At 38.2% G+C, this 11579-nt stretch overlaps 1 protein-coding gene across 2 annotated transcripts; it reads left to right on the top strand.

The window, feature by feature from the left end:
* Window positions 1-5082: 5082 nt before the first annotated feature.
* On the top strand, window positions 5083-8090 carry tescb (tescalcin b). Of its 2 annotated transcripts, XM_010737956.3 has the most exons (9): window positions 5083-5212; window positions 5314-5397; window positions 5999-6068; window positions 6332-6412; window positions 6520-6659; window positions 6753-6814; window positions 7104-7211; window positions 7307-7354; window positions 7507-8090. In XM_010737956.3, exons 2-9 carry the CDS (start codon window positions 5334-5336, stop codon window positions 7582-7584), a joined length of 651 nt encoding a protein of 216 aa, XP_010736258.1. In that variant the 5' UTR covers window positions 5083-5212; window positions 5314-5333; the 3' UTR covers window positions 7585-8090. The 2 variants fall into 2 exon arrangements, with proteins under 2 accessions (XP_010736258.1, XP_010736250.1); XM_010737948.3 differs by having other exon boundaries at window positions 5090-5397.
* The last annotated feature ends 3489 nt before the right edge of the window (window positions 8091-11579 follow it).

Raw genomic sequence — 11579 nt, 5'->3', positions numbered from 1 at the left:
CTGTTGTCTGAGAGCTGGAGGCAGCACTGCGGCGCCCTGTCAACTCCTTCTCCCACAGAAGCCCCCGTGCATGCAAAACAGGCTGAGGCTGCCCTCTCTCCTTGGCCACGCTTTTCCGCCCCTTTTTGTCTCCGTATATAACAAACACCTCCTTATTTTCTCCCTCCTCTATCTGAAGCAGAGTCTTTATTCAAATCATTTTCAAGCCATCAAACGTAGTGTGCTCGGTAATAGTTACAAGACACACAAGCACAAAATGCAGCAAGTGAGACAATTTTATGGGAAAGAACATTTCAAGGGCAGAGTCTGATAAAGAAAAGAAAATGTATTGTTGATTTTCTTTTCAGGCCAGATTGATTGTGCAGTACTACTTACTATGCATAAATTTTCCTGCATAAGGAAAATAAATGTTCTCTGAGCTCTGATGTCGGACACATTCAAACTATTGACAGGACGTTAGCAGGTTGCTCATTTTAAATGTATAACATAGTGTTAACAATACAGAGCAAAAATAAATCTACAATGTTTATGTGATGGTTAATTACTTTGAACTTAGCAGGGATTATAAAGAATGTGATCTTGTGCCTTCTTTGTTTTAGGCTGTATTCAAAGATATAATGTACTGGGTACGAGTTTGCAGTTAAAACAATTAAAATCCCTTAATAGTGGATTTATTGTGCAAGGTTAGACTGGATTAATAACTTGGGAAAGTGGACAATTTTCCTGAGATCCCAGACCTCTAGGTAGCCCCACCATCAGGGAAGGAGTTAAAACGAACTGAGCTGTGTTCTGCTCAAGTTTTTCTTTGCCACCATTTCCAAGTGCTTGCTCGTGGTGGGAATTGTTCAGTCTCTGTAAATTAAAGGAGTACAGACTAGATTTGCTCTATATGGAAAGTTTTATAAGAGATAACTTCTGTTGTAATTTTAAAATTATATAAATAAAATTGAAGATGTTGAACAATCTATCATTAACCCATGATATCAAATACAATTTACTTACTGGCTGATACCACTGGCAATACCATTGTATGTATTTACATCTGATACCCCAAATCCTGCTGTTTTATTGTAACCGTGATGTGAGAACCATGGTGTGGTTCAAACACTTGGCCAGTCAGAAATCAGATGTGCAAAACATACATGTGCCAATTATGCAATGCTAACTGAGTAGCTAAGTCAAACGCCTCACCAAAAATCAGTGCCTCAAAATAAGAAAAGGGCCAGGGTACAGACAGAACAAGAAAATGAGAGAGGCAGAGAGGTAACAGCCAAATTTATGTCCAAACAAATATAGTGTGATGAAGCAGCAGATATGACCGGCGAAGCTGAACGCTAAGCAGACTAACAAAAAAAAGTTTAACTAGTTTCACCTTTAAATAAAGTTTTATACGTTTAACTACATTAAGAAAGCAGCACTGCTCTTATAAAGCTATCGCATTGCAACCTGTTGGTTGTTCTATAATAGGACACAGTTGCCAAACCTACCCATTTCAGCTAATGGTACAGTACTACTACTCTAAGATGTATTGTTGTGTTGTGGTGCGTGTATTTTGTTCAATATTTGTAATATATTGCAGTCCATAGCTGTATGTCTACTGATGCTGTATCGCTGTTTGTAGTGAGACTGAGTTAAATTGCATCGTCCCCATTAAATAAAACCAAATTCAAATTCAATACAAGGAGCTCTAAATGTGGATAAGCCTCTGTTTATAATATCTCTGCACAATTCAACCAATACTATGATTAATGTAGCCGCCAAGACTGAATTTGATAGATGCAGAGTAAATTTATTTGTTCACACATGAACAAATCTCACAATCGAATGCCTTGTAGCAGTTTATTCAGTGTTTGATTTTAGTTTTCTCTAATCACTTGTTCTTTGGAGGGTTTTTTTTTAAAGTAGGTATATAACTGTCACAATATAAATTGAAAGACATTTTTCTGTGTTTTGAAATAACCGACTTGACCTTTTATGCTTTATAATATTGAATACATCAGAGTATATCATACTCAGTATATTAGAGCCTAACAGAGCATGGCACAGATAGGTCTATAACACTGGATTTGGAAATGGTTGTTAGAGACTCGATCGATGTCAGTCCAAGGCTAATGGCCAGGAGCTTATTCAAAATTTCCCATGCTGGCATTAGAGCTCAGGGTGGGCAGCTGGGTGGGTGGTAGCTGGACTGGATTTGGGAAATTCTGTTCCCCTGTCTAATTGTTCATGTCTGGCTCTATAAATGAAATTGGTTGTACATAATTTGCTGCATTTTAAATCTGTGCAGTGGTTTGCAGCAAAGTACAATATCAACAAAGGTAAGATCTGATCTTGAGTCCCTCTCTACGTCACATAATTTTGTACTTTATTCTAGTTAATATTGTGCTCATTTTTTTTACATGTTCCTGAATAAAGTTTAATCAATTTGCTGAATGACACACAAAAAACGTGGTGCCACGAAATGTTAAAGCATGTCAGTAATGGTTGGTTTCTGGTCTCTGGGGATGAGAGCGTATCGGGGGCAGCTTTTAGAGCCACTAGTAAAAGTCCTGCATTCAAAGCATTACTTAAAGTCCCCATAAAATGAAAGCAGAAAGCTATTTCCTGTAAAAGCAGTCAGATAAGGAGGGACCATACCACTATGCACTGCATCTATCAACCTGTGTCAGTGTCTACTGTTCAGTAAACACAATGTCTGAAATCAGCAGTGGGCAGTCTGGCGAATACAGTAGCCTACAGACCGAAGCACAGTTAAAAGTTCACTACTTAGTAATTGTTCCATCAGGAAAGTCTATAAATCACCTCAGTAGTATGACGTCATCCACTGTTGGGTCGAGCTTGGTCGGATCCGGCTGCTGAGCCCGGTTCTGTTGCCTGCTTATGGCAAAAACAGTTTATCAGCAGTTAATTAGTGGTTAGCTATTTTAGCAAGTAGTTAGGCCAAGTCTGTCCTTCAGAATACTAAATCACAAAGAGCTGAAGCTGAGTAGCCAGAGGACATCAGAGTGAAAACAAGCAAATATATTCTGCATAAAATTTGATCCAGTTTCACCAAAAAAACTGAAAAAAGTTATAAAGTTTTAATGTTTTGCTTTTGTACAGTAATCACCGAGGCCCAGAGATAGATGACTGTCATCACTTATAGATTGTATCAAACAGGAAGCGCTTGCGTAATGACAGGAAAACATTTCATTGGATGTGAAATTAGTACACGCCCACGAGTGCAAGATGAGTCATCAACAAGTCTTTAGTGTTTACCAGGAAATGACTTCAAAATACCTCAAAAATGCCTTTTCTGGTCATTGTTGGTCCAGGTACTGGAGTATAGATAACATATAGTGATAAATACACTTTTAATTTACAATTTAAGTATTATTAGTTAAATTTATATATTAAAATAAAAGTAGTCTTTATAAATGTCAGTGTTTCACTAGTATATATAAAGTTTTGTATTATTTTGTATCACATTCTTTAAGGTCAAGGTGTGTTGCTGCTCACACATTTACTTAATAATTGATTATTGATATGGTGCTTTAAGATTTTCTGAGTCGGTTTACATGGAGACAGGAAGGTGAGAAAACCTGTTGAGCTCCTAAGCTAAAACAGCATCATTTTTTTTTACAGTCCTAAAGTGTGAATACGTGTTGCAGATTAATATGATAGACACATACTGTGCTTCTGACCTCAATAGTCGAGTAGCTTTTAGTTTTTTTGGCCCATTTGTGAGATCAACCTAGAGAACAGTGTCTCGAAGGAATACAAAGCGAGGTGGAGGTCTCTGCAGGTAAAAGAACATGTCCAGTGGAGATTATAAAGACAAGGATAGGATGATTTTCTTTCAAGACTGTTCAGTTGTGTTGCCATTGTCCCGACAATGCCTGTTGATTCACCATTCACCAGCAGAGACAGCTATTGTTCATGATTGGAGGATGCGCGTTACATACAGGCGGTGGGCTCGACAGCTTTGGAAACAGCTGGAATACAGGACCGGTTGGGATCAGCTTATTACTGTTTAATGAAGATCTGAACAATGCCTTGGTGGTGCATAATACAACACTGAAAATGAGTACATACAACACAATTAATTTAAAGAGACTAACATGAACACTGACATGAACCATAAGTGCTACACTCAAATGTCTGAGAGTAAAATCTGCATGTGATAGACACTTTAAAGCACAAACGCAAACATGATATGTATTTATGTGAAAACAAAACATTTCTCTACAGTCAGAAACTGCTGTTACATAGTTGACAAAATGCTACCACCACATGGTGTGTGTTAGTACTACTACTTTTAATCAATATTATATTTATGTTGAGATATGTTTCACTGTAGTGACCTCTGTGATCCTTTATAGGAACTTTTCAGACAGTATTTTTGAGTTCTGACCACACCATGAGCATATTTATTTTAATAAGATGACACATTTGACAGAAATGCTGACTGAGATCACACGGATGACCTGAGGTGATTTGTTTTTTGATAACTAATAATCATGATACTCGCTGTATGATGTGTCAGGGTGTTGATAAGAGAAGCGTTCAGGCTCTTTAATCAACAGTGACTCACTCAGGAGAGGAAAGTTTTTGCTGACGACTGGCTCCTCTGTGGTTTCAGTATTCAAACACAACAAACTTCTTTAACTTCAGACCCAAACAAGTCATGTCACAACACGTTCTTTTCGATAGAGAGAGAGAGACGAGTGACCTCAAGTGCAACATATCCAGTCTGAGGCTTGAGTTCTTTATTAATAACAGACTTCTGGATTTGATAGCAGGTTGAGTTTATATTAGGAAGTTGCTCAATCATGACAGAAGAAGGTTTGTTTAAATACAATCAAAAAAGACACCAGTTATGATTTGCAATGAAACATTTCCACATCAAGTTCAAGTCATGTTATGTCACTCATGCAGCACAGACTTTACTATAAAAATGACATTTGATCTACATTTGATATTTGAGACTTGGCTCTCTTTGCACTGCACCTGTACCTGTGCAAACACACACAGGTGACAGTTTGTGAATAGATGAAAACAGTCTGGATTAATAATTCAAAAGTGCAGCCTGTTGTTCCTGGATGTGTGGCGTCATCAGGACGGTAGTTGCGGAAGTAGCCGGCGCTGTTTGCAGAGGATGAGACCTGCTTGGCGACCGAGGAGGGACAAGAGGAGTGAGCTGCAGGGTCTGTCATAATAAAACAACACACAGGTAGAGATGGGTGATCCCGAAACGTGATCCTTTAAAGATCCGTTTCCAACAGTTTCATTTTCTGATCTGTCTTGGGTCCCGTTTAAAACTGGACTGAACAGAGAGCAGCTTTTCCTGAGGTATGGGTGCACTACAGTCCTTACCTGGTCAACCACAATACGCTGATCTGGCGGAAAAGACTGGCTGTGAGTAATCATCTTTACATTGTTGTGCGTTGGCGTTTTCTTTAAAAAGACACCAGTGATGTAGGAAGTAAGAAACCATGAGCTCCCTGCACCGGATGTCTTATCTTTAATTCAGTCTTAGAGACTAACGTAACGTCTGACATGTTAAACAAAGACATGATCATTATTTGCTTTTATTATAATATAGCGATACGTCCAGATATATGCGTCTCAGGTCTGTTTGTTGCAGCAGTGCTGAATAATTTACACTGCAAGTTAATGGAAGTGAAACTTTAGCCAGTTTACCAAGGGAGGCGCAGTTAATAATAGATGCATTGGACACCTGCCTTTATGTCTATATGTAACTATATCTGCTATAACCTGCAGCCTCTTATGGAAGAGTTTACACGGTGACAGACAAGTGTTTTACATACAATATGAATATCCAAATCTCTAGTAAAAACCAGTCAGAGATGAAGAGCTCTCAGATTCCCAACAAACTACTGATTTAAATGTCAAAATGATGAATGTTTGTATGAGCTGAAGAGTTTTCCACTTGCTTTTTTTTGTGTATTGTGCAAAACAATGAACTTTAGTCCTCAAGATTGCTTCTTCTTTTCAGTTTCATATGATCAGATTGGAGTCCTACATAAAAGATTCAACCAGTTGAGCCACAATGAAGAAACTCTGCGGTAAGTTTTTAGATTTTCAGGATTTTTTTTCAGTGCTGAGTGGTCTTAATGTGAGTTTTTCAGTTCCACGTTTAAGTTTCTGTTTTGTCATTATCTTATTTATTGTTGTTGTTTTTAAGCAGGTGAATCTGCTTCACTGAGTTTCTTTGGAACTGTAAACCTGCCGAACAAGTTTCACGTCAGCCGTCATGTCTCTTGCACCTTGCAATTATGTATTATGTGACAGTTTGTGCCAGCCCTTAAAATCCCTTTCACATCCCCAGGAGAGATCACTTCAATGATATTCCAGACCTCGCATGCAATCCCATTCGTTCACAGATCATAGAGGCCTTCTTTGACAGACGGTACAGCAACGATTGTTTGATACTTTTGTGGCTTGACTGCACAATGCAATTCTGGGGGTGGGATCATGTTACGGTCACAACTGAAACTGCTACTGTTTTTCTTTTAGAAACTTTCGTCAGAATGGTGAGGGTACGGTTGACGAGATCGGCTTTGAGCAGTTCCTGGTCGTCATGTCTCATTTCAAGCCTCCGTCACTGCACATAACAGATGACCAGCGTGAGAAGATCAGGAAGGAGAAACTGAGATGTGTGTTGTAAAGCAAATCACACGATCACATGTTTGACATTCTCTTGGGCTGACGCACAGCTGTTACACTGATGGCTGTGTCTTTCTCTGCAGTTATATTCAACATGCACGACACAGACAACGATGGAACAATAACCCTGGAGGAATACAGACATGTAAGCTTCAGCTCACTTCAGTGGACCAGCTTTTTAATGAACTTTAGTTAGTTGGCATATAACCAGTGAAGATTACAACAATCATCACTTTCAGCTGAATTTTGAAAAGGTGTTTTGAGGATGCAGATTTTCTGAGAGTCAGCTTCCTTTTTTCAAGACAATCAATTGTAAGAAAGGAAAGAAAGAGGTCTTTCATTTCTTCCAGGCTCCTGAGATCAGAGGTTTGAGTCCTGTAGTCGCTGTAGTAATATTACAGTATATTCGAGCTGTTGTTTTCGCATCTCTCCAGGTGGTGGAGGAGCTGTTATCTCTCAGTGAGACGCTGGAGAAGAACACGGCCAAAAGCATTGCTGATGCTGCCATGTTGGAGGTGGCCAGTATTTCAATGGGTCACATGGTATGTGAGCTGTTAGTGTCTCAAGACAACATTCGGTAGGGATCACCGCTTGTCTGCACAAACTTCATTCAGTAACTTCAATTTTTCACATGCAGGAACCTGACGAGTTCTACGAGGGAATCACATTTGAGCATTTCCTAAAGGTTAGTACCCAGAAGACAACACTTAAATATTACATTGAATGAAGAGATAAAATAAAGAGTCAACCATATCACTTTCAAGGATGATGACTTTATCAACATTATACATTTGAAACCGTGTAAAACTTCCTTTTCTTTTTTTTTTTCTTTTTTAGTTGCTCGCTGAATTTGAAATTGAATCAAGAATGAACATTCGCTTTTTGAAAATGGACACAACAACCTTATGTAAGTGAGGTTGATACACGAAACTTTGCAGTGACTTCGGGAAAAATCTAAGGATGCATAATCTGTTGTTTGCTACACCAGTTTGGCACTTGTGTTGAATATATGCCGTACTCATGTTTGAATAACTATGCAAACTGAAAGAAAATATATATACAGTACTGTAGCTGTATTAGGAGTAGTTTATTTGATTGTAAGCAATAATGAGATAATCAGTCAACAATCAGCCTTTTAGCACTTCAGTAAAGCAATAATCAAATATCAATGTCTGGAGAAGCAGACAGTATGACTTAAAGCATGCAAATAACACTTGAAGAACCTTTGAAAATGTTAATGCCATAAATCAGTAACGCAATAATCAGGGATATAAAGTGTATTTTATAAATATATCTAGACATGTCTAATAATAGCAATGCAACAGTTTGATATGCCTTTTATTCATGTTACAAATACACCCATGTGACACTTGTTGCATGCTCTGCACACTACATTTACACAATAAAAGACAGTAAACAGATCTGACTGTCAATGATTTCATGTATTTCTGGTAAAAAAGGAAATGGGAGTGCTGTCATGCAAGATTAAATTCTTGAAAGCGGTATCTGATTATAGTGAATTTAAGAAGAGGTTAACATGAACCACACCCACCTTCTCAGAAAAATGTATGTGACCTTCCAGAGTGCATTAGTCATGGAAATAACATGTTAACTGTGTGGTCTGCGGTATATAGCCTGATTCCAATATGTTATCTTTATACATGTGTATATATTTATAACCTCTCTTTCACAATTCAAAGATGACATCAGGTTTTGGGGGAATATGAAAACTGATTGGAAGTGCACAGTGTTTTATGAACAGCTGAATTATTATTACTCAGCCACAGTCTTAGTCTTCAGTATATCATAAAATCTTAAGAGACTGTCATATTTGATGGTCAAAACTACTCTTAAAACCATAGACCTGCTGTATTCCAACATATAATGAAACAAAGCTTTTGCAGACACACCATGTCAGAAGATTTAATAACTTCATATCTTAAATTTGAAGCTACACTTAAGAAATATTCTCAGCCCTGATCTTTTGGTGTGACCTTTGGTAAATGCACACATTTATTAGGAACAGTGTCAAGAACACGCAAGCCTTTGCAAAAAGGCTCAATATTCTTTACATCGGAGTAAATAAAAAGAAATCTATCTATCTATCTAAGTGTGCCAAGTGGGTTTCATTGTCATTGCCATGGTGCTACATTAAACATTAAACAGAGAGCAGACAGGACCACAAGTACACACACGTTACAACACAAAATACAAAAAGGCTACATAAAGTGATACATATGAAAACAGTAAAAATGATAAAGAGGAAGTATCCTGTTGGTGGAGTGGTTACAGTCTATCATATGCAATGACCACAACATCCCCAGTTTGGCTTGGGCTCCTCCTCACTACTTCTTTCTCATCATGTTTCTGCCAGCTCGCGTCACCATTAATAAAAAGACTCATACGGACAGAAAGGAACTTATCAGTTCCTTTTTGATGTTACTATACATAAAGCTATTGAGTCAGTGTTGTGGGTTGGATGTATACTAACACTGTATGTTTGATATTTCCTGTTAATGCCAAGTTCCTTTCTAAGTATAACATGTCCAAAGATACCCATCAGCACTTCTGAATCAAGCTGACTTCATACCTGACATCTGTGGCTAATGCACAGCTGTTAAACAGATGGATACAGTCAGTGTATTCAGTCATGTGCATATACTGCCCTCCACAGGTCAAACCGTGTAAAGCATGGTAAACGATAATAAACCTGCATCTGATTCATAAAAAATATTCCCATGTAAATTCTATGACAGGATAAGGAACATAAATGTATGATGCACTTTTTATTGGTACCTGGTATGGAGGCACTACCTCTAACTGCTTGTATAATTCTCTGAATCATGTCAGTGAAGGACGATAGGCGGGTACAGATAACGGATGGATGGATGTTAGTGAAAGCCCTGGCAGACCCTGGATACCGACACAGAAGGGTTTGTTAGCAGCAGACAAGAAGGACTGCCTTGTATTTCTCAGTTTCAAATTATAAATGTAAAATTTCTGTGTCATAATGAACCTGGAATTTTGTTTTCACCACCTACGTTCAGCCTTTTTTTCTATTCTTAACAGACCACCTTCACCTCAATGAGTGCAATGACATCAACGACATTTTTAACTTTACAAGCTCGCTGACTGAGACCCAAGACATTGTGGTGTGGAAGAGAAAACCTGAATTTCAGTGATATACTGTTTTAATATTACCTCTGTTTGAACATTTGTGCCCAGAAAAAACACACAAGATAACACGAGACGAGGAACTCTTCAGCTGAAGAGCCACATATTCAAAAGAAACTGAAGATGGGAGAGGTAGACTTGATGAGAACAGCTACATTATCTCGGTCTAACCAATTTTGAGCTAAAAACAGGAAATTATGCATGATGATAAAAAATCACTGATTAAAAAAATTTTTTCTTGGGGTGCCGGTAGAGTATCCGCCCCATGTACAAAGGCTCAGTCCTTGCCGCAGTGGTCCAGGGTTCAAATCCAACCTGTGGCTCTACCACAAGCTGTCTCTGTCAAATAAAGCTCAAAAAGGCCCAAAAAATATCTTTTAAAAAAATGCTAAAGACTTGATTAAAAACGGTAGATTCAGTGTGTAAGAAGCATTATCTGCCCGGCCTGTGGCTGACAAGAAATGGATGCTAAATTTGACAGTCTTGCAGACCTGGTTGAGTGTGTCCTGTTTCTTACCAGATAATTTTTATCTATAACTATCAAGATGAGAATTGAGAACATTACCGGCACACTGGGCCCCAGCTTGACACTGTGATGTGGCAGTGTGTGTAGCTGTTTTTAGTCACTTCTCCACTTTGGTCCAGACTGAAATATTTCAACAATATTGGATGAATTACCATTTCATTAATTACAGATTTTCAAGGTCCCAAGAGGATAAATCATAATTACTTTGTTGATGGTCTAAATCTTCCTCTAGTGACACTAGCTGCTCAAAGTTTTTACAGTTTTTTTAGTGAAATATCTTGACATCTACCAGATCGATTGGCACAAAAATACAGATGTTCATGGTTACCAGACGTATTCCGATTTTGGTGATCCCCTGACTTCTGTAGCCAACATGAGGTTGAATATTTACTGAAATTTCTCTACAAATATTGGATGGATTGCCCCCAAAATCTGGTACAAACATTTGTGCCCCCCTCAGGATGGATTTTAATAACTTTGGTGATCTTTTAACATCTAATGCCATCATCACCTCCTTCAAAACAGGTACGGTATTTGACATTCCCATCAGCCTCAGCTGTACTTTGTGTTTAGTGCTAATTAACAAATATTATAGTAACCTGTTAAACATTAACATTGCCACTTTGAGCATGTTAGCATGCTGATGTGAGCACTGAGCTAAAGAATAGACTCACAGTTGTTGAAACGTGGGAATAACCTACGCTGCTCTGCAAGTTACTCATACACTGCCTATAGAAAACAATACCGCAGCTCAGAGTTTGTTTTTTTTCTTGACCTTGGAAAGTTTGACAAGATACAGAATATATTCAGTATATATGCAGTTTTGCAGAAGTTGACACATTTCCGTAATGATGTGTTGTAATTTGACGACAGGTTGATCTGTGGTTTTCAGATAAAAACCTCATCTCTGTCCATTTCTGTCAGGGTTTGTTGTTTCCTGTGTCAATGATGAAATTATGCAGATCATTCTGTTTTTTTTCCTCAACAACGCAAAAAAAATCATGCAAGGCAGGTTGAGTTGTTGTTTCACAGTGAGGACGAGTAACTGTGAGCGGATAGACTTCATAGCTCTCTGAGGTCTTGTAAAGCATAAAGTGGGTAGTGAAAATAAGTGAATAATGTAGACTAAAGAATGACTGTTGCCCTGAGGTACCCTCTGTGTTTGTCCTCTAAATAAAGCAGAGTTATAACAGGGAACTTGATTCATGAC

The sequence above is a fragment of the Larimichthys crocea genome, chromosome IX, assembly GCF_000972845.2.
Source record: "Larimichthys crocea isolate SSNF chromosome IX, L_crocea_2.0, whole genome shotgun sequence".
Lineage (NCBI taxonomy): Eukaryota > Metazoa > Chordata > Actinopteri > Sciaenidae > Larimichthys > Larimichthys crocea.
This window is presented reverse-complemented; position numbering and strand designations above follow the sequence as displayed.

What these genes read in the sequence shown, in the direction of transcription:
- tescb (XM_010737956.3), top strand. Translation starts at nt 5,334, where the DNA reads ATGGGTGCACTACAGTCCTTACCTGGTCAACCACAATACGCTGATCTG. An exon ending in CAGGAAGGAGAAACTGAGAT is followed by an intron (nt 6,660 to 6,752) that starts GTGTGTTGTAAA and finishes CTTTCTCTGCAG; the next exon opens with TTATATTCAACATGCACGAC. An exon ending in CATTTGAGCATTTCCTAAAG is followed by an intron (nt 7,355 to 7,506) that starts GTTAGTACCCAG and finishes TTTCTTTTTTAG; the next exon opens with TTGCTCGCTGAATTTGAAAT.